Here is a 23,082-nt window from a genome sequence, read left to right on the forward strand (position 1 = left end):
AGACATAATGCAGAAAGCCTGGAGCAAACACAGTCTGCGGGTAATTAACATTTACTGTTCCCCTTTCAAGGAACATTGTGTGCCTGATCAAAGGTGGTCAACATAAGTAAACAAGCCTGTTTAAGATAAATTCCCCTACACTCCCTTGTACCTACTCCTTGCCCTCTGCCTCAGGGTTAGAGAACAGTTGCCTTCAGCTATTCTCCCCTGAAGCTTTGCAGAGCCTTCTGACCTTTCGGAAAGCCTGTTTCTTTTCCTGTAGTTTCTGCCACAACTCTGACTGATCTCCTACAGATAGTGTAGTAGAATCTCATGATTTTAATTTGCATTTCCCTAATGACCAATAGTATCGAGCATCTTTTCATGTGCTATTGACCATTTGATATCTTTCTTGGTAAACTAACAGGTTTTTCTGTATTCTGAGAATAGGAATATCTCCTTTTCTTGGACTGTGCAGATACTGCGATTTTTAACCTGCATCAAGCAAGCCTATTGGCACCATTTTCCCAGCAACATGTGCTCTCATTGTGTAGCTGTCACATATTGGTAATTTTCACAATGTTTCAAACTTTTTTATCATTATTATATCTGTTATGGTGATCTGTGATCAGTGGTCTTTGATGTTACTATTGTAATTGTTTTGGGGTGCCAGGAACTGTGCCCATGTAAGTGGCAAACTGAATCGACAAATGTGTGTGCTGACTGTTCCATCGACCAACCATTCCCCCATTTCTCTCCCCTCCTCAAGTCTCCCTATTGCCTGAGACACAACAATATTGAAATCAGTCCAATTAATAACCCTACAATGGCCTCCAGGTGTTCAAGTGAAAGAGTCTTGCAACTCTCACTGTAAATCAAAATCTGAAAGTGATTAGGCTTGGGCAGGAAGGCACGTTGAAAGCTGAGATAGCCTTAAAGCCACGCCTCTTGCACCAGTTAGCCAAGGTGTGTGTGCAAAGGAAGAGTTCTTAAAGGAAATTAAAAGTGCTACTCTAGTGAACACACAAATGATCAGAAAGTGAAAGTCTTATTGCTGATATGGAGAAAGTTTTAGTGATCTGAGTGGAAGATAAGGCCCTAACTTGCTTCAATTCTGTGAAGGCTAAGAGAAGAAGAAAAATGGGAAGCTAGCAGAGGTTGGCTCATGAGATTTGATGAAGATGCTGTCTCCATGATATAAAAGTGCAAGGTGGGCTGGGCGCGGTGGCTCAAGCCTGTAATCCCAGCACTTTGGGAGGCTGAGACGGGCGGATCACGAGGTCAGGAGATCGAGACCATCCTGGCTAACATGGTGAAACCCCATCTCTACTAAAAAATACAAAAAACTAGCCGGGCGAGGTGGCGGGCGCCTGTAGTCCCAGCTACTCAGGAGGCTGAGGCAGGAGAATGGCGTGAACCCGGGAGGCGGAGCTTGCAGTGAGCTGAGATCCGGCCACTGCACTCCAGCCTGGGCAACAGAGCGAGACTCTGTCTCAAAAAAAAAGAGGAAAAAAAAATGGTGCAAGGTGAACAGCAAGTGTAATATAGAAGCTGCAGCAAATTATTCGGAAGATCTAAGATTATTGATCATGGTGGCTAAGTAAACTTTTTTTTTTTGAGACTGAGTCTTGTTCTGTCACCCAGGCTAGAATGCTGAGTGGTGCAATCTCAGCTCACTACAACCCCTGCCTCCCAGGCTCAAGCGATTCTCCTGCCTCAGCCTCCCAAATGGCTGGGACTACAGGTGTACACCACCATGCCCAGCTAATCTTTTGTGTATTTAGTAGAGATAGAGTTTCACCATGTTGGCCAGGCTGGTCTCAAACTCCTGACCTCAGGTGTTCCGCCCACCTTGGCCTCCCGAAGTGCTCGGATTACAGGCGTGAGCCACCGCGCCCAGCCCACTAAACAGATTTTTAATGTGTACAAAACAGCCTTCTGTTCGAAGAAGATGCCATCTAGGACTTTGATAGCTAAAAAGAAGCCAATGCCTGTTTTCAAAGGACAGGCTGACTCTCCTGTTAGAGACTAAGACCACTGGTGACTATAAGTTGAAGTCAATACTCATTTACTATTCCCCAAATCCTAGAACCCGTAAGAAGATTTATGCTAAATCTAATCTGTGCTCTATAAATGGAAAAGTAAAGCCCGGATTGGAGCACATCTGGTTTATGGAATACATTAAGCCCACTGTAGAGACCTCTTGCTCAGAAAGATTCCTTTCAAAATATCACAGCTTGTTGACAATACACCTGGTCATCCAAGAGCTCTGACAGAGACGTACGAAGAGATTAATGTTTTCATGCCTGCTAACACAGCCTCCATTCTGCAACCCATGGGTCGAGAAGTCATTTCAACTTTCAAGTCTTATTTTTATTGCTTATTCTTTTCTTTTTCTTTTTGATGGAGTCTTGCTCTGTCACCCAGGCTGGAGTGCAGTGGCGTGATTTTGGCTCACTGCAACCTCTGCCTCCCAGGTTCAAGTGATTCTCCTGCCTCAGCCTCCTGAGTAGCTGGGATTATAGACACCCACCGACACTCCCGGCTGATTTTTGTGTTTTTAGTGGAGACTGTGTTTCACCATGTTAGCCAGACTGGTCTGGAACTCCTGACCTCAAGTGATCCACCTGCCTTGGCCTCCCAGAGTGTTGGGATTACAGGTGTGAGCCACCACACCCCGGCCACATCTGCAGTGACTTTCTAAAGGACATGCTGTACTATTTTTTTCAATAATGATTTCAGGATACCATTCTAATTGTGTAAATCACTTTAGTTTAAAAGTTCTCTCTCTAGCAGTTAAGCGATTTGTCCATAAGGAAATTTATTAAATATGAATGTTCTAGTCTACAACTGATGACTTTGATATACTCTGTGATCTTACAATGTACTAACACTTTTTTAAAAAGTTTTGCCACTTTCCATATTATCTTGACTTTTGTAATTAAAAAATAGTTTGAATACACATGGTTTAAAATGTTTAAAGGACAGAGGAATACAATACAAAATATAAATATAGAATATCTTGTCCCTCAGTGGCCTTCCATTCTGTACTGAGTGCATGAAAAGTTACAATTTCGAACATGAGCTAATAAAATCATAAGCTAGTACTCCAGACCTCAGTGCCTTGGAGGAATGGGATTATCATTTTTATTTCTGCAAGTCTTTAACTTGGGGGTTTACACACTAAATGATCCAGACTCACTAGTGTGTTATTTGAGACTCGAAAGTATTATTAGTGTCCAAACTAATGAGACATTATCTAGAAAAATGTTCACCTTTGTTTGCTTGTGAAATCAGGGTTCTTTTCAGACACGTCCCCTTCATACATTTCCATTTCCATTCCTGTGGGAAGGTTTTTTCTTTTCTTTTCTTTTTTTTTTTGGAAAGCTTTACAAAAACTGCTTAACTATAAATTATACAGGTTTTTATTTGTGGTAGAAAGTTGGTTTAATAGGTAAACCAGGCCGGGCGCAGTGGCTCATGCCTGTAATCCCAGCACTTTGGGAGGGCAAGGCGGGCGGGTCACAAGGTCAAGTGATCGAGACCATCCTGGCTAACACGGTGAAAACTCGTCTCTACTAAAAATACAAAAAAATTAGCCGGGCATGGTGGTGGACGCATGTAGTCCCAGCTACTCTGGAGGCTGAGGCAGGAGAATGGTGTGAACCCGGGAGGTGGAGCTTGCAGTGAGCCGAGATTGCACCACTGTACTCCAGCCTGGGCAACAGAGCAAGACTCCATCTCAAAAAAAAAAAATAGGTAAACCAACTGGCATTAAACCAGGCATTGCATCCAACCAGTTTTGGTTTTGTGTGAATACAGTGCAACCTCCCTGGTGTCACTGGCTGAACAGCCTTCAGGGCTGACTCAGGATCTGAGCTAGCAGCAGGCTGAGCTTGCACTCCTGCTCAAAAACGTATCACTAGTCAAAAATAAGGACCCTAGAACTTAAAGTATAATAACAAATAATAATAATAAATAAAAATAAAAATGGTCAGCACAATGTTCCTGGCAGAAAAATAAATAAATAAATAATAAAAATGGAAAAAATTTATGTACTTAGATGTGTACGGATCACGCAAAGGAAACTCAAGACAACGGTGATAATGATTTCTTTCTGGAGACCCAGTAGGGACTACCTTTCTACTGTATTCCTTTCTGTTCTTTAAAAATGTTAAACCATGGGTGTGCATTACCTTTTGGGCTATTTTTAATTTTAAAAAGCCAAGATACTGTGAAAACTGAAGAAAACATTTTTAAACATTTATAATTTTAAACATAAGATCACAGAGTATATCAGAATTCTCAATGGTAGACTAGAACATTTATATTTAACAATTTGTTTTTAGAGAAATCCCTTAAAGGCTAGAGACATTTTTTTAGAGACAGGGTCTTACTCTCTTGCCCAGTCTGAAGTGCAGTGGTGTCATATAGCTCACTATACCCTCAACCTACTGGGCTCAAGCAATCCTCCCACCTCAGTCTCCCGAGTAGCTGGAACTACAGGCATGTGCCACCGTGCCCAACGAATTTTTAATTTTTTTTGTAGAGATGAGATCTCACTACGTTGCCCAGGCCAGTCTCAAACTCCTGGGCTCAAGCAACACTCCCACCTCGGCCTCCCAAAATACTGGGATTACAGGTGTGACTCACCACGCCCAGCCTGAACTTTTAAATTATGAAAAACTTCCCAAGAATTAAAACATAATTGGCAGAAAATGAATTAGAAATAAAATAACCCAACTCAATGTAACTGATAAAAACCACATAAGTTAAAAAAAGTTTTAATCATTCTGCGGCTCACAAAACTTACCAGCTCCTTCTAAAAAATCTAAATAAACAAAGACACGTTATAATAAATTGTAAAATCTCTCCTAGAACACACAAAAACATTGTTTTTTCCTTGTACCTTTAGCATGCACCAGGAAAATGACATTCCAACATATGCAAAACTGGTGAATAAAAATGAATGACAGATTTATCCTTTGACAAATTTGTTTTCAACCACTTACCTGGAACCCACTAAGAACTACGGGAAAGTAATGAAAGAACAGAGAAGCCCAAGCAAAAGAAGCCCCAAAGGCCACACTTTTGACAAGGCCAGTCTCCAGAAATGCAAACCACCCTGTTCCTCATTTCCTGTGAACTGTGGCTGTCCAGATCCCAGGTCGTGTTACCACTGTTACGCTTCTCCCGCCCAAGGAAGTGACCGCAGCTGGCACTTGGTGAAGGAATTCTGGACCGAATTTGAAAACTCTGAAGTATAATGGAGCCCTTGTTAAGGATGGGGGTAGAACAAGGTAATAGAATTCTTATTCAGCTCCTTTCTGCCAGAGTTCAGTATCTAGAGCCACCATGCTAAGCATGCCCAGGGAAGAGGCAAGGACAGGCTGTTTTGCTTTTTTGAAGCAAGCCATTCTTGGTTTTTGACATCTGAAAACCCCTGCATTCCTTCCTGTGGACACACGACAGGCAGGTGGTGCATGGTGTGGCTGTGAGTCAGTTTATCAGTTGACATCCATCTGATCACTAACATGCAGCAAAGGGGAACTGCCCTCTTGCCAGAAAGCACTGGGGTGTGTTATCCTGACCAATATGAACCAGACTGGGGCTCCTCTTGTTTCTCCATGGAAGTGACAGAGCAACACTTTGCCTTTTTTTCTATTGTGCACCAAGTATTTTTTTTAAGTCATTAATTTAAAAAAACAAAAAACAAAAAACAAAAAAACCTTGTAAGCAGAGGCTACCCACTACAGGGCCTGACTTGGCATCCAACCAGAAGGTCAGTTATGTACAAATACAGTGCAACCTCCCTGGTATTGCTGGCTGAACAGCCTGCACACCTGACTCAGGATCTGAGCTAGCAGTGGTTAAGCTTGCACTGCTGCCAAACTGCCAACCCCAGCTGGCAGGCTCACCATCCACTTGGTAACTAATCTAGAGATAGACACGTGTTGTAATCAAATTTCATTTTTTCTTTTTCTTTCTTTCTTTTTTTTTTTAGATAAGGTCTCACTGTCTGACAAGCTGGAATGCAGTGGCCTGGTCATAGCTCACTGGACCCTCAAACTCCTGGCCTCAAGCAATCCTCCTGCCTCAGCTTCCCAAAGCACCGGGATTACAGGTATGACCCACCACACCTGGCCTTAAAGTTTTTCTCTTATACCTGTCTCTTCCACTGCTAGAACATTGCTTTACTGAAAGCTGCGTGACACTTTCAAGGAGGTTTGTGGAGAGCTGTGGGTTCCTAAACAGCCTTTCTGTTTAGCCAAGCCTGAAGGCATTGGGATGGATGGTAGAAGTACATGATCACATAGCTAGGGTCTGCACTAGGCACCTGGTTAAGTCTAACTTGGTTAAATTTAATGGAGCTGGAGGCGAGATTTGCTGTCTAAAAAGACACCATGAATAGTATATATTTCAAATACCCCTGTCCCCTACCCAGGACTTTTCTGGTCTTAATTTACTTGCTTTCAGAAAGGATCAGCAAAGATGCCCAGCAATAGGAAGCACAGAACCTCTTCAAAGAGAAATTCGATTTAGCCCGTTTAAAGTATGTAGAAGTCGGCTGGGTGCAGTGGCTCGCCTGTAATCCAGCACTTTGGAAGGCCAAGGTGAGTGAATTGCTTGAGCTCAAGTGTTCAAGATCAGCCTGGACAACATGGCAAGACCCCATCTCTCCTGAAAATACAAAAACTAGCTGGGCATGGTGGTACGTGCCTGTAGTCCCAGATACTTGGGAGAATGAAGTGGGAGGATCACCTAAGCCTGGAAGGTCGGGGCTGCAGTGAGCCATGATCTTGCCACTACACTGCAGCCTGGGTGACAGAGTGAGACCCTGTCTCAAAAAAATATATAGATATAGATATAGATATAGATATAGATATAGATATAGATAGAGAGATATATATATTATAACCCAGCATTTCATGTCCAGAAATTGATCACACTGATGGAGGACTGGGTGAGTCAACTCTAGCATATTCAGTGGCATATGAGACATATTGAGTAGAGTGAGCAATGCTCCTCAAGTTCAAGCTTTCAAACACCCAATTCAGCGACAATCACATCATTGCTCAGGGGAGAGAGCATGACACCCCTCGGCTAGAGATTTCAGAAGATGTACACAAGGTTGATTCAGCGTTTTTATTTGTAAGCCATAAGCAAATATGTAACTCTTGACTGTGATTCTTTTGCTTGGGAACGAAGCCAGGGGAAGCCACTGTAGGTTTGGTGCTAGGAGGCCCTGCAGGCAGTTGCTCACCTCGGATGATGGTCCGCAAAGAGGTGAAAGTCAGGGCACTTTCACACACTGGAAGGAAAGGCATGTGTCTTTTCCAGGGCTGCCGGCCACTGCAGACCCCAGGCTGAGACCCTCTGAAGGGCCAGTTTGCATGGGAAAGATTGCTGGAACACGGGGATGCCAATGTGTGCTACAAGCTTCATCTTCTTGGCTGGCTTCACGACGGGATCAGATGTGGTGGCGATTGTAGAGATAGGATGGGTACAGGCCGTCATAGTGCCACTGGCGCCACTGCTCCACAGCCTCCCGGCTCCTCTCTTCCTGCTCTGGGGCGGAAAGACAAAGCCACCTGTTAGGACAGGGGGACTCTGACCTGCCACTGAGCCCAGCAGCCGTCAGCCAAACCCCTGCCCTGTGGTGACCTGCAATGAGAGTGCTGGTGAGCCTGGTGAGAGAAGGCCAGGGCTGGCGGGCATCCAGAGCATGTGAGCTGGAAGGCCCCGTATATAGGTCAGGCCCAGATGGGCGAAGGTCACAGGCAGGTGGAGACCAGGGCTGGGCATCTCAGGGTCTTCTGCCTGCACAGCCAGTGTAGGAGGGCAGAGGCTTATGCAACCCTGTTTCAAAGACGTAACAACCAAGACACAGGATGAAAAAGTAACAGCACAGTAGCAGGAAAGGACTATTGGAAGGGAAGAAAAATAAGGGACTACAAAACATGCCTTGAAAATATGAAGGAAATCATTGTCGACTTGAGTTTTTTTCCTCCACACTGTTCTGAATTAATTTTCTTTATCTTTCTTTCTTTCTTGTTTTGTTTTGTTTTGAGACAGCGTCTCAGTCTGTCACCCAGGCTGGAGTGCAGTGGCATGATCATGACTCACCGCGGCCTCAACCTCCCAGGGCTCAGGCGATCCTCCCACTTCAGCCTCCTGTGCCACCACGCCTGGGTAATTTTTTAATTTTTTTGTAGAGATGGAATTTGACTGTGTTGTCCAGGCTGGTCTCCAACTCCTAGTCTCAAGCAACCCTCCTGCCTCAGCCTCCCAAAGTGCTGGGAGTGGCTGGGTGGGGTGGCTCATGCCTGTAATCCCAGCACTTTGCAAGGCCGAGGCCGGCAGATAACCTGAGGTTGGGAATTCGAGACTAACCTGGCCAACATGGTGAAACCCCGTCTCTACTAAAAAACACAAAAATTAGCCAGGCGTGGTGACACACACCTGTAATCCCAGCTACTCAGGAGGCTGAAGTATGAGAATCACTTGAACCTGGGAGGTGGAGGATGCAGTGAGCTGAGATAATGCCACTGCACTCCAACCTGGGTGACAGAGTGAGATCCTGTTTCAAAAAAAGAAAAAGAAAGAAAAAGAAGGAAGGGAAGGGAAGGGAAGAGGGAAGGAAGGAAGGAAGGAAGGAAGGAAGGAAGGAAGGAAGGAAGGAAGGAAGGAAGGAAGGAAGGAAGGAAAGAAGGAAGGAAGGAAAGAAGGAAGGAAGGAAGTGAAGGAGTAAGGAAGGAGGGAGGGAGGGAGGGAGGAAGGAAGGAAGGAAGGAAGGAAGGAAGGAAGGAAGGAAGGAAGGAAGGAAGGAAGGAAGGAAGGAAGGAAAATAAAGAAAAGAAAAGAAAAGAAAGAAAAAAGAATATGCCCAAAAGAATTGAAAACGGGCACAAACGGATGCTTGCACGTGAATGTTCGCAGCAGCACTACTCGCAATAGTCAAGAGATGGAAAAAACCCCAGTGTCCATCAACAAAGAAATGAATAAACAAAATGTGTGTAAAATTTCACCATAAAAAGGAATGAAGTTCTGGCACATGCTACAACATGGACAAACCTTAAAAATATTCTGTTGGCCGGGCGCGGTGGCTCAAGCCTATAATCCCAGCACTTTGGCAGGCCGAGACGGGCGGATCACGAGGTCAGGAGATCGAGACCATCCTGGCTAACACAGTGAAACCCCATCTCTACTAAAAAAATACAAAAAACTAGCCAGGCGTGGTAGTGGGTGCCTGTAGTCCCAGCTACTCGGGAGGCTGAGGCAGGAGAAGGGCGTGAACCCGGGAGGCGGAGCTTGCAGTGAGCCGAGATCCGGCCACTGCACTCTAGCCTGGGCAACAGAGTGAGACTCTGTCTCAAAAAAAAAAAAAAAAAAAAATTCAGTTAAGTGAAATAAGCCCAGATGCAAACAGATGAATATTGTGATTCCACTTAGATGACATGTCTAGAATGGGCAAGTTTTTGTTTTTGTTTTTGTTTTGACTCTAGCTCTGTCACCCAGGCTGGAGTGCAGTGGCAGGATCTCGGCTCACTGCAACCTCTGCCTCCTAGGTTCCAAGCGATTCTCCTGCCTCCACCTTGAGTAGCTGGGATTACAGACACATGCCACCATGCCCAGCTAATTTTTGTATTTTTAGTAGAGCCAGGGTTTCACCCTGATGGGCAGGCTGGTCTCGAACTCCTGACCTCAAGTGATCTACCTGCGTTGGCCTCCTAAAGTGCTGGGATTACAGGCATAAGCCACTGCACCTGGCCTAGATTGGGCAAATTTACAGAAACAGGAAAAAAAAAAAAGAGAGAGAGAGAGAGAGAGAGAGAGAGAGAGAGAGAGGTTACCAGAGGCTGCCGGGAGGGAGGAATGGCAAGTTATTGCTTAATGGATGCAGAGTTTCTGTTTGAGGCCATGCAAAGGTTTGGAAATAGCAATGATTGTTGCATGGTGAATGTACTAAATGCTGCTGAATCGTATGCTTAAAAATAGTTTATGCTCAGCGTGGTGGCTCACACCTGTAATCCCAGCACTTTGGGAGGCCAAGCTGGTAGGACCGCTTGAAGCCAGGCGTTTGAGACGAGCCTGAGAAGTGTAGCAAGACATTGTCTCTACAAAAAATAAAAAAAAAATTAGCCAGGTGTGATGGCGCATGCCTATAGTCCCAGCTACTTGGGAGGCTGATGTGAGAGGATCGCTTGAGCCCAGGAGGTTGAGGCTGCAGTGAGCTATGATCACGCCACTGCACTCCAACCTGGGCAGAAGAGCAAAACCCATCTAAAAAAGAAAGGAAGGAAGGGAGGGAGAGAAAGAGGGAGGAAGGAAGGAAGGGAAAGAAAGAGAGAGGAAAGAAAAGAGAGAGAGAGGGAAAGAAGAAAGAAAGGAAGGAAAGAAAGAAGAAAGAAGAAAGAAAGAAAAAGAAAGAGAAAGAAAGAAAGAGAAAGAAAGAAAGAAAGAAAGAAAGAAAGAAAGAAAGAAAGAAAGAAAGAAAGAAAGAAAGAAAGAAAGTTAGTTTAAATGGCAAGTTTTTATGTTATGTGTGTTTTACCACATTTTTAAAATGCATTTGTCAAAGATGTTGGAAGGATGGGAAGTCCTAACAGAAGATGATGTCAAGAATTAAAGAACCAAGATGTCTTTCTTACCTCTGTTTCCTCAAATGTGGACCTCACCAAGAAGCCCATGAACCTGATTTTGGTATACAGAAAGTGAAACTGGCATCGTCTGTGGCAATGGCCAACAGGACCGCCTGGTGGCTTCAGGGTATAAGGAATGAGAATGTTGCTTTGGTCCTTAGCACCCGTGAGAGCCGCGTGCTCAGGCCTAGTCTCACCTTGGCCCAGTTGGGTGCAGGGCCCAGTGACCAGGGCATGTTGAGGCACCACAGCTGCCAGGAGTGTTTCCTTCCTATGTGGGCACAGAGCTGGTGCTCCCCTTGGTGCTGAAAATCCCATTAGGTACTTGATAGCCCAGGGGCAGCCTGGAGCTCACAGAGCCAGAGCTTTGTGTGTTCATCTTCAGCTCTTTCGGACATTTCTCAAGCCCAGTAGACCAGCTACTCTTTGCCAACCCTGAGAGTGTGGTTTTGACGTAGAAGTTGATTCAGCATCCCTTTTTTTGTTGTTTTTGTTTCTGAGACAAGTTCTCATTCTATTGCCCAAGCAGAAGTGCAGTGGCGCAATCATAGCTCACTGCAGCCTCCTGGGTTCCAGTGATTCTTCAGCCTCAGCCTCCCAAGTTGCTGGGACTACACGCATGCACCACCATGCCCGGCTAATTTTTAACAGAGACAGGGTCTCGTTATGTTGCCAGGGCTAAATACCTTGGCCTCCCAAAGTCCTGGGACTACAGGCTTGAGACGTGGTGCCTGGTGGGCATCCTTTTATGTAAGTAAGTACTTTGGGGAGGTGTCAAATATCCAACTGCTATCAGTAACCCTTAGGATAGGTGACTTGAGAGCGGGCTCGGGGCTCATGCCTATAATCTCAGCACTGTGGGAGGCCAAGGCGGCCGGATCACCTCAAGTCGGGAGTTCAAGATCAGCCTGGCCAACATGGTGAAACCCCGTCTCTACTAATACAAAAATTAGCAAGGCGTGGTGGCCTGTAATCCCAGCTACTCGGGAGGCTGAGTCAGGAGAATCACTTGAACCTGGGAGGTGGAGGTTGCGGTGAGCTGAGACTGCACCACTGCACTCCACCCTGGGCGACAGAGCGAGATTCCGTCAAAAAGAAAAAGAAAAAGAAAAAAAAAAGAGTAGGTGACTCGGTTAGATAAGACAGCTAGCTGAAACCAGGGTCCTGACTGACAGGTGTGTCAGGGGCCTCAGGGGAGGGCTTAGAAGTCAGACACCTTGAGCCCCAGGGATGGTTTCAGCCAAGCAAGACCCTGTGCAACATTGTGAGCCAAAGGCAAGGGAGAGGAAAGAAGATTGACATGATTTCCACCTTTCCCAAAACTCATCCTCAGGAGGCCAGGCCTGCTCCACCTTGTGACCCCTGCCTTGATGGAGCTGTGGGGAGACCTCCTGAGGGCTACTCTGCTTTATCTTTCTCACTCACTCCATCCAGGGGCCAATTCCTGGATCAAAGAAGCCCTCCAAGAGCTCTGTGCATTTGCTCATCGTTGATTTACAAGAGCAGGAGCTTTGCTGGCAAATAAGCCTTGGGGTTCTAATGCTAGGGCTATCTACTACCTACGTCTCCTTGGGTATTCATGTATCCTTTCTAAGCCTCAGTTTTTTTATTTTTGATGTGGGTTTGTTTGTTTGTTTGTTTGTTTTTGAGACAGGGTCTTGCTGTGTTGCCCGGGCTGGAGTGCAGTGGCATGATCATAGTCACTCTAGCCTTGAACTCCCCAGGATCAAGCGATCCTCTCTCAACCACCCAAGTAGCTGGGACTACTGGCAGATGCCAGCAGCCCAGCGAATTTTCTCATTTTTGGTAAGATGGTGTCTCTCTATGTTGCTCAGGCTGGTCTCGAGCTCCTGGGTTAAAGCCATCCTCCTGCCTCAGCCTCCAGAGTAGCTGGGCCTACAGGCACATGCCACCATGCCCAGCTTATGTTTTTTAATTGAATTTCTTTTTTCTTTTGTAGAGACAGGGCCTCGCTTAGTTGCCCAAGCTGGTCTTGAACTCCTGGCTTCAAGTGATGCTCCCACTTTAGCCTCCCAAAGTGCTGGGATTACAGGTGTGAGCCACAGTGCCCAGCCTGAGCCTCAGTTTTCGAAACCATGAGCTGGAAATTGTAAGACCTGTCTCAGACGCAGGTTGTGAGGATTAGGTGGCCCCTTACAGTGCCCGGCAGAGCAAGGGCTCAAGGACAACAGCTTCTGGAACTGCATTCCCCAAAGACCTGTGTTTTCTCCATCTGTGTGGGCAAGACCTAGGGCCTCCTGTCTCCCCCTCCTGTAAGGGGACCTGCAGGCGCCCAACCCTGCATCCCGAATTCATCACAAAAGGGAAAACAGTGAATGTTTTTCCATCTCCATGCTAGAGTTTTGGACCTAAAACATTTAAAACTGCTCAAAATAGAATACTATTTTAATAGTATGAGTCCAAATCACACTGAAGGAATTTTGAAGGCCACATTCTCAACTTTTAAATGCTTCTCCCCCAGCTGCCCACCAAGATAAACACATCTCTAGCAGAAGTGTGTGCTTCCAAGCTGTCACAGCCTGAAGTTTTCCCAGTACGTTCCTAAGGAAGTTTGATTTGCCAGGATCCAAGCCCAACACCTGTTTGCAAGGCTCAGCCAGGTGCCACCTGCAGGGCAATGGGCACAGCCTGTAGCACTTGACCCGGGGTGATTTCCTTTTCACTAGGAGATGCCTTCCGAGGGTGCTGCCTCCCCAGTCCATCAGAGCAAACAGCCGGGAGAACTGAAAGAGCTGACTATCTCCAACAAAGGCGACTTAAACTGGGGCCTCATGTCCAAGTTCATGTGCACCCAGGAAGTACCAGGTGATTTTCCTCAGGAGTATTACAATCTTGAAATTTGGAGAAAGACCAAATAAATAAATAAATAAATAAATAAATAAACAGGGCTAGGTGCAGCAGCCCACGCCTATAATCCCAGAACTTTGGGAGACTGACATGGGCAGATTACTTGAGGTCAGGAGTTCGTGACCAGCCTGGCCAACATGGTAAATCCCTGTCTCTACTCAAAATACAAAAAATTAGCTGGGCGTAGTGGTGCACACCTGTAATCCCAGCTACTCGGGAGGCTGAGACAGGAGAACCTCTTGAACTCGGAAGTGGAGTTTGTGGTGAGCTGAGATCATGCCACTGTACTCCAGCCTGGGTGACAGAACAAGACTCCGTCCCCCCCCCCAAAAAAAAAAGGAAAAGAAATACACACTCACACACATATTCTCTAGTATACTGGTCTGATCCCCATTAAATGGTCTTAAGGATGTTTGGTGGGGTGACCCTTGAGGGTACTTCATAGACAGCAAAATTAAATTCCACCCCGTGGGAGGCTATGGCTCAAAGGCAGGGCGTCCTCTACCCGTGTCCCCAGCCGCACCATCCTCCACGAAGCCCTGGTGCAGCCAGCACTTTCTGAGAGCAGACAGGAACCCTGTCTACTGAGGGGTTGAGGGCAGGAATGAAGTGTGCAGATTGCCTGGCCAAAGACACTGGTCTCTCTGGGCCTTTTTTCCTTTGAGACAGAGTCTGGTTCTGTTGCCCAGGCTGGAGTGCAGTGGTGTGATCTCGGCTTACTGCAACTTCGGCCTCCAAGTTTCAAGCAATTCGCCTGCCTCAGCCTCCCAAGTAGCTCAGACTACAGGTGTGCACCACCACACCCGGCTAATTTTTTTGTATTTTTAGTAGAGACGGGGTTTCACCATGTTGGCCAGGGTAGTCTCAAACTCCTGACCTCAAGTGATCTGCCTGCCTCAGCCCCCGAAAACTCTTGGCCTCCCTGGGCCTTTCCTACTCTTTATTTTTTGCTAGTAAGCAAAAGACCAAGGCTCAGCGAAGAGGATACAAATAGGAGAAGCATGAAGCCACAAGAAAACCATACAGAAATTTTCAGGGATCTGATGTTTTTGGATGAGTTGGAGCCTGAAGATGGGCTGTAGATGTTGATGCCGGGGCTGGGGTGAGAGGGTAGAAGGCAAGGTGTTTTCTGAGTTCAGTTTTCCTGGTTTGCTTCTGCCAGTAAGTAAAGATGCTGAGTACATTGAATAGGTCAGTGAAGGTCTTGATTTTCCAGGATGGAGAAAGACCTGGAGCCAGGACATTGACGTGGATATAAGGCACCTGTGAGTTTGGAATCTGCCCAATATGATCCTACCAAGGAACTTAAGCCTAAGTTCTCGTGCTTAGATGGAGAACACAGACTGGCACGGTGATGCCCAAGTAGGAGGAGGAAGGGAAAGGAGTTTTCTATCCACGCAGTCAGCAAACAGTTGCCCCATCCCCACAGTCCCCAAGCCAATGGGAATAAGGGTATTCTGTCCCCTTCCACACCTTCTCAAGTTCTGTGTAGCCATTTTTCTCCCTTCTTTTTTTTTTTTTTTTTTTTTTTGAGATGGAGTTTCGCTCTTGTTGTCCAGGCTGGGGTGAAGTGGCACAATCTTGGCTTACTGCAACCTCTGCCCCCGAATTCAAGTGATTCTCCTGCCTCAGTCTGTGGAGTAGCTGGGATTACAGGCGCATGCCACCACGCCCAGCTAATTTTTGTATTTTTAGTAGAGATGGGGTTTCGCCATGTTGGCCAGGCTGGTCTCGAACTCCTGACCTCAGGTGATCCACCCGCCTCGGCCTCCCAAAGTGCTGGGATAACAGGCGCAAGCCACTGCGCCTGGCCCTCCCTTTTTAACAAGGCTCTCGTGGATGTGAATTGAAAGTAGACCTTCCCGTTCCTCCCTCCTCCAATTAAAAGTTCAATACCAGCCTGGCCAACATGGAGAAACCCTGTCTTTACTAAATATACAAAAATTAGCTAGGAGCGTCTGTAATCCCAGCTACTCTGGAGGCTGAGGCAGGAGAATTGCTTGAACTTGGGAGGTGGAGGGTGCAGTGAGCCAAGATCGCGCCACTGCATTCCAACCTGGGCAACAGAGCAAGACTCTGTCTCAAAAACACACACACAAAAAGTTGGGTAGAAGAAGAGAAAACAAACCAGGTGATTTCTCCCCAAAGCGCCACCTCCCCGAAGACACTGGCTGAAGAGCTCTTACCATCGTTTTGTTCCTCCACAAAGTTCTCAAATTCATTCCTTTGTTCCTCGTAATATTCTCTCCGCAGCTCATCAGCCCGAAGCTTCTGCCTGTTTTCCGCTGTGAAAGGAAAAGAAGCAAGAGTTGCCCCCCAGGAATGAGGACATTTAGGGGCACACACTTAGGGGAACACAGTTCATCTGAGAAGTCACATGTGGTTGAGGGGTGAGTGGTTTGTGGGGGATTGTGGTTGGAGACTTCCCTGAAATTATTTACTCCTGACATAGACTTTAAAATTTGAAGGTGATTGTCAGATCCAGCTGCCTCATTTGCAGGTGAGAAGACAGAAGCCCCAAAGAGTAAAATGATTTAGCTCTGCTGATAAAGTTGGTGGTGTATCCAAGTATACCACGCCACTAGGAAACCAGAAATCCCACGCTGAGAAATGAATTCCGTAAAGGAATAATCCAACTTCATCTCACAGCCATGCAACATTTTCAAACACTTATCATGGCCAGGATGTAGGCTAAGCACTGGAATTAAAAAGCCAAGTAAGAAAGATTCCATCCCTCCAGCCAAGTATGGTGGCTCACGCCTATGAGCTTAGCTACTAGGGAGGCTAAAGCAGGAGGGTTGCTGGAGGCCAGGAGTTCAAGGCCGCGGTGAGCTATGATCACGCTGCTGCACTCCACCCTAGGCAACAGAGCGAGACCCTGCCTCAAAAATAAATAAATAAATAAATAAATAAAACCCTTCCCTCTGTTTAAGAGACCTATAGTTCACTAAGGAGAAAGATATAAGACAAGTTTTACCAAGCTTTACAGCTGTTGGGATAAAAATTCCCAGTTGTCTGGAGGAAACAATGTAAAGGTCTCTTCTTTCAAGGTATTTCCCCCAACACGAGCTTCAGCTGGAGAAACCCAAGAAGCCGGGGAGGCCACGTCTAGGGCAAGAAGAACTGGTCCCTCAGCACGCCTCACAGTCTCACAGTGGGATTCCCCTCACACCAAATGGGGCAGACGGAGGTACTGGTTTTTTGCCCCATCAAATCTGATGTGCAAGAGGAGGCTGGGGGGTGATGAAGGAAGCAGAGAAACTGGGGAAAGTCATGGTTCCCTATCCCCCAACCCACGGTACAGAGGTGCTGGGAGAAACAACGAAAAGTCTTTGCAAAATGATAATATTGGAAGCCATCTCAGGTCAGGCACGGTGGCTCATGCCTGTAATCACAGCACTTTGACAGGCCAAGGCGGGCAGATCGCTTGAGGTCAGGAGTTCAAGGCCAGCCTGGCCAACATGGCGAAACCCCATCTCTACTAAAAATACAAAAATTAACTGGGCGTGGTGGCAGGCGCCTATAATCCCAGCTACTTGGGAGGCTGAGGCAGGAGAATTGCTTAAACCGGGGAAGTGGAGGTTGAGATCGCACCACTGCACTCTAGCCTGGGCGACAGAGCAAGACTCTGTCTCAAAATAAATAAATAAACAAGCAAACAGAAACCATCTCAAATCCTTCTTGGAAATAAGACGCTTACGTTAATTAATGAATTATATAAATACTAGTTATTTCTGTTACTTTTTTATTATTTAAGTTAACTCAGATTAAAAATCAAGTTAACTGTGAACTGGGCTTAGTGCAGATTCCAGACGTCTGGAATGTTTCTTCCCAAACGTCTGCCGTTACCTACTTAGTTGCAAGAAACTTGAGTCTGTCAGGAGGAGTTGGTTATCCCATCCATACCCGTGCCCCACCTCTCACTCGGCCTCCACACATTTCTCAGAGGAGATTCCGGCTCAGAGACATGCGTGACCTAACAGAGGTCACACAGCAGGTTGGGGGAGAGCTGGGACACCGGGCTCCCACACACCACTGCCGGCTCAGCTTCCCTCTTCCCACCCACTGTGGGTCCTGATGTTGCTCCAAGTGCCAGAAAGCCGTTGTGGGAGGTGCGGGGGCCTTAGGGTTTAGGAAGCGGGTACTTAGTAAGTCACTGCCAATACCTAAAGAAGCATTCTCTGTCCCCTGTGTACTCAGGACAGGAAACAATCTTCCCAAGTGGCCTTTTCAGAGGTGCCACAAACTGGAGCTTTGAGGTTATGAATAGTAACAATTTAATCCTCAGGACAAGATAGTAATTTTATACTATGCGTCATTCTGTGCATTGTGTACGTTCCTTCTTAAGAACTTGGATTCCTCACACTCTCTTTTCACCCTGAAGTAACCTTCGCCTTTATCCCAGAGGCGTAGAGATGTCAGACGCCTGTATCCTGGTTCCAAATTCAAGTTGATTGAAGTGTCTGTCACCTGCCCTTTATCCAACCTGAGGGATCGCTGGGCACTGCCCTCCTGCCATCCACAGGAGTTGACCGGGTGACAACAGATGTGTTCACACATCTGGGTGTTCACCAGGCTGTCCTGCACCTCCCACGACTAATAGACACACCGAGCTTCTGTCCCAGGTGAAGAACTTCAGGTTAAATGGTGTACTCATTGTTTGGAGTTGGCTTAAGGGGACAGAAGAGGATGTGCGCGGTGGCTTATGCCTGTAATCTCAGCACTTTAGGAGGCCGAAGCAGGTGGGTCACCTGAAGTCAGGAGTTCGAGACCAGCCTGGCCATCATGGCAAAATTCTCTCTCTACAAAAATACAAAAATTAGCCAGGCATGGTGGCAAGTGCCTGTAATCCCAGCTACATGGGAGGCTGAGGCAGGAGTATTACCCTAACCTGAGAGGTGGAGGTTGCAGTGAGCCAAGATCCTGCCATTGCACTCCAGCCTGGGTGACAGTGAGGCTCCATCTCAAAAATAAAAAATAAAAAAATAAAAATAAAAAAAAAGAGGACAGAAGCTATTTGCCTGGCCTAAAATCATGCCTGTTTCTCCTGGAAGTCTGTCAGAAGATTGCTTCTCCAATTTTGATCAAGAACAGTCCAGCCTCCCTCCCAACCTTTCAGTGCTTCTTGACATCGACCAACTTTTAAATATCAAGTTGTATGAGGCCTGGAGGTTTTCTTAGTATTATTATGCTTATCAAAATTTTTTTTTTAAAGAAATTTCATCTCCAAGCATTTCTATCTCTGTTCTTCCCATCATTTGAAAACAGTCCTGTTATTTTTACCAAGCAAATCACCTTGCTGAGTGCCCTGAAGAATACAAAGAGTTCATTCACGCACAGGCACGAGGAGGAAAGACGCAAGCCAGAGACTTGGGCGGTAGGGTCTGAGCTCAGCGTCTTGGAAGAAGCAGATTCAGGAGGAGAAACTCAAATGCCCTCAGGGGTTGACAGGTCAAAGCCATGAGGACCCTGAAGCCGGGACTCCACAGGCCCTACAGCAGACTGTGCAGACAGGCTCACCCCGGTGCATTGAAGATGAAAACTTAAAATAAAACTCTGCCGGTTGAACACAGCTCTTTCAGAGGCTTGTAAATAAGGAAATTAGGACCAGAGGGAGGAAGTAGCCAAGGCCACTTAGCAGCACAGCTGTCCCCAAACCCACATTTCTCAGCACCCAGTGTCCTGTGCCTTCCCCTTGTGCGAAGCTGTTGCTTTTACACGGAAGGTGTGCTGTGCCAGTATTCGCAAAGCCCACACTAATGTGGGGAGCTCCTCCAGACCGGAACATAGATTTCCCTCCCTACACCTTTCTGAAATCGAATGCATTTTATCCCTGTTAGGTGCATTTAATGTAGTAATCTAACATAGCCAAGAAGCGGGACAAGAGGACCTGTCTCCAAGTATCTTTGCAGAGGTGGGGCCTCCTTACCCTGACAAAGTATTCAATCCAATGTACGACCTACAGTCAGGAAATAGTGTAATTTCTCATTCAGAGCTGCAGTCCCTTTGAAACCCAAGGACCTGGGGTGAGCCCTTGGTGTCTGGTTGCACCCTACCGCCTGGCTGACTGAGAGAGGAGGAGCCAGGACGTGCAAACAGAGGTGGTGATGGGGGGATCCCTCCAGCATCCTTACCATTGACCTCATCTCGGGACTTGGGGGACCGCTTGCCGCGCCTCTTGAGGAAATTCGAGGCCTCTGATTCCTGCATGAAAATCTTCTGTTTTGCATCTGAAACCCAGGAGAGGCCTGTTACCAGCAGCATGGGGGTGCCCGTGCTGCTGCTTCACTGGCTGCACCTACCCTGCCCCATGGGTGGCCCCTGCACTCACCTTCACTCGCCTCTTCTTCCGCCGCCTGTGTGGTGCCCACAGATGCACCGGTTCCCTCTCTCAGCACTGCAGGACAAGGGCACAGAGTGAGGCTGCAGCGTCAGAGGAGAGCCCAGACCCTGAGCTGAGCCCCCATCCTGCTTTCCAGGCTAAGCATCCTGTCAGGCCCTGGCAGGGGCCCCGTGGTGTCTCACATACCAGCTGCAGAGCCAGTCTCCCCAGGAACCCACCAAGCAAGTTAGCTTGAGTTTTCTTTCTATTTTGTTTCTTTCTTTACTTTTTTTTTTTTCTGTATTACATTGTGTTCTACACACACACACACACACACATACACCCACACACACACACCGCTTAACAATAAGCCTACCCCTTTTTACCTGCATCTCCTGAGCAGCCTTACCTGTGCCTGGCAAGTCTCCCTTACCGTGTAACTAACACCCTCCGCCTTGACCCTCCCGTACTCACTAGACAGGAGCACCACGGCGGAGAAGCAAGACAGTAGGAGGGCCTGTCTCCAAGTCATCTTTGCAGAGGTGGTGGCTCCGTCCAGGACCCACAGGGCAGACCAGGCGTCCTGCACCCTCCCAGGTCCTCACTTCTGAGGCAGGCAGCCCAGGCGAGAGGGAGGAGGGGGGAGGGAAGAGAGAGGGAGAGGCAGGAGGCTGGGACGCCACTGGGGGAGAGGAGGAGGGGGCCGGGCTGCCCTCTCTATTGGCTGCTCCTGGACGGAGCACCGGAGATGTTTTTGGCACCTGGCAAATGTCTCCAGAAGCAGAGCTTGTAGTTAGGGCCCTGGCTAAGACGGTCTTGGAGTGGCCTTTCCAATGTCTGTGTCTGGGGATCTGCTGCTGGGAAGGCTCATCCTAATAGTCAGGGTTCCAGAGACCAAGGGCTGTGTCAAGGAGGTCCTGGCACCTGCTCCAGGGACGTTAGGGCCCTGGTCCTCAGGGTTGAAGCATGGGTAGGGCGAGGAGGAAGAGGGGATCAATGGGGGAGTTTTGATCCAAATGTCAGGCAAGGAGGGCCCATAATGACTGGAACACCCATCAGGGCGACACACAGACGTGTGGGTCATGCTGACAGCGACCACAGAACAGCTAACCTGATGCACTACTCCCAGCTGATGCTCACTGCCAAGCCAAACACAAACCCCTGGGTCCACGGGTCCCAGACCCCTTTAAAGACAGCAAGACCAAGAGTCAATCGCCTTCCCGCGGTGCCTCACGCCTGGAATCCCAGCACTTTGGGAGGCTGAGGCAGGCAGATCACCCGAGGTCAGGAGTTCGAGACCAGCCTGGGCAACATGGTGAAACCCTGTCTCTATTAAAAATACAAAAAACAATTTAGCTGGGCATGGTGATGGGCATCTGTAATCCTAGCTACTCAGGAGGCTGAGGCAGGAGAATCACTTGAACCCGAGAGGCAGAGGTTGCAGTGAGCCGAGATCAAACCACTACACTCCAGCCGGGGTGACAGAGCAAGACTCTGTCTCAAAAAAATAAATACATAAATAAAATAAAATAAAATAAAAATTTAAAAAATAAAAACAGCAAGGCCGAGAGTCAATCACCTTCCACAGTGGAGGGGGAGGAGGGCAGGTATCTGGAAAGTTCCACAGCTAATCCTGCGTCTCTAGGACGACACACATCATACTCCATGCAGGGGAGGAAATGGGTACCCGGAAATGGGACCGCTAATGAAATCAACACCACCATGGCCATCGGAGCACAGTCCCTTCAGAGATGTGTCCCTGATGTTCTCCTTTATTAGGAACCATCATCAACTCTTTGCTGTCAGTCTTCACGCATTGTTTAACGTTTTTCTAATGGGAACCATCACTAGACCTGGAACCCAGCCCATACCTGCCTGAAGCTCCCCTCTTACAAGACTTTCATATTGGCTGGGCAAAGTGGCTCACCCCTAGAATCCCAGCCCTTTGGGAGGCTGAGGCAGGAGGATCACTTGAGGCCAGGAGTTGGAGACAAGCCCGGGCAACATAGCAAGACCCCCATGTCTATTTAAAAAAAGAAAGGCTGTCAGCCGGGCACGGTGGCTCATGCCTGTAATCTCAGCACTTTGGGAGGCTGAGGCAGGTGGCTCAGGTGAGGCCAGGAGTTCTAGACCAGGCTGCCCAATATGGCGAAACCGCATTTCTACTAAAAATACAAAAATCAGCCGGGCGTGGTGGCATGAACCTGTAATCCCAGTTACTCAGGAGGCTGAGGCAGGAGAATCACTTGGACCCAGGAGGCAGAGGTTGCAGTGAGCCGAAACTGCGCCACTGCACTCCAGCCTGGCTGACAAAGTGAGACTTTGTCTCAAAAAAAAAAAAAAAAAAAAAAATGGCTGGGCACCGTGGCTCATGCCTATAATCCCAGCAGTTTGGGAGGCTGAGGCAGGTGGATCACCTGAGGTCAAGAGTTTAAGACCAGCCTGACCAACATGGTGAAACCTTGTGTTTACTAAAAATACAAAAATTAGCTGGGCGTGGTGGCAGGCACCTGTAATCCCAGCTATTTGGGAGGCTGAGACGGGAGAATTGCTTGAACCTGGGAGGCAGACGATGCAGTGAGCAAAGATAGTGTCACTACTGCACTCCAGCCTGGGTGACAGCGAGACTCTGTTAAAAAAAAAAAAAAAAAAAGAAGAAAGAAAGAGAGCGAGCGAAAAAGAGAGAGAGAAAGAAAGAAAAACTTTCATGTTAACATCCCGCATGGACTTTACCATTGGCCAGGAAAAGAATGTTAAGGCAGAAAAACAACTTAGGCAGAGTAAACAAAGTAAAGGGTTGGTTTCCAGTGGAGGAAGATGGGGTTGATGGCTATGCTGGCTGGCCCTATATGAGCTCCCTGGGATACTGGCTGGCCTGCACTGAACAGGAGAGCAAGGGCTCTGCACAGCTGAGCAACTGCCTGAGGACAGAGCCACAGGGGTCGTCTATCAAATGAACTAGATGTCACTGGGAGAGGGAAGGGACACAGGGCTGAGTGATTTTGATGGGACGTCCGAGTGAGAAAGCAGGCATGTGAAACGCCCGTGACATCCTCGATGCCCTAAGTCCACTTGTGCCTTTTTAGTTCCATTTGTTTCAGCCACAAACTTGTATCGAACACCTGCTGCTATGCACCAGGTGCCTGTGCTCGTCACTGGCCAGTCAGCCGTGGGTCAATCACTTTTAAAATTTTTTCAGCTGGGCGTGGTGGTTTATGCCTATAATCTCAGCACTTTGGGCGGCCGAGGCAGGCAGATCACCTGAGCTCA

The 23,082-nt window shown here is 47.4% G+C and overlaps 1 protein-coding gene across 2 annotated transcripts; it reads right to left on the reverse strand.

Moving 5' to 3' along the window:
* Window positions 1-7,111: 7,111 nt before the first annotated feature.
* On the reverse strand, window positions 7,112-20,490 carry UCMA (upper zone of growth plate and cartilage matrix associated). Of its 2 annotated transcripts, XM_008002287.3 has the most exons (5): window positions 20,287-20,484; window positions 19,822-19,887; window positions 19,625-19,720; window positions 15,677-15,775; window positions 7,112-7,548 (listed from the first exon to the last, which is right to left on the reverse strand). In XM_008002287.3, exons 1-5 carry the CDS (start codon window positions 20,342-20,344, stop codon window positions 7,451-7,453), a joined length of 417 nt encoding a protein of 138 aa, XP_008000478.3. In that variant the 5' UTR covers window positions 20,345-20,484; the 3' UTR covers window positions 7,112-7,450. The 2 variants fall into 2 exon arrangements, with proteins under 2 accessions (XP_008000478.3, XP_037839266.2); XM_037983338.2 differs by lacking the exon at window positions 19,625-19,720 and having other exon boundaries at window positions 20,287-20,490.
* Between the last annotated feature and the right edge of the window lie 2,592 nt (window positions 20,491-23,082).

Source organism: Chlorocebus sabaeus, chromosome 9 (assembly GCF_047675955.1).
Source record: "Chlorocebus sabaeus isolate Y175 chromosome 9, mChlSab1.0.hap1, whole genome shotgun sequence".
NCBI classification, from domain to species: domain Eukaryota; kingdom Metazoa; phylum Chordata; class Mammalia; order Primates; family Cercopithecidae; genus Chlorocebus; species Chlorocebus sabaeus.

Excerpts from the sequence above, each read along its gene's own strand:
- UCMA (XM_008002287.3), bottom strand. The coding sequence starts at position 20,344 with ATGACTTGGAGACAGGCCCTCCTACTGTCTTGCTTCTCCGCCGTGGTG. Across the intron at positions 19,888-20,286 it reads CGCCGTGGTGCTCCTGTCTA|TGCTGAGAGAGGGAACCGGT; the intron begins GTGAGTACGGGA and ends CTTGTCCTGCAG. Across the intron at positions 15,776-19,624 it reads GTCCCGAGATGAGGTCAATG|CGGAAAACAGGCAGAAGCTT; the intron begins GTAAGGATGCTG and ends TTCCTTTCACAG.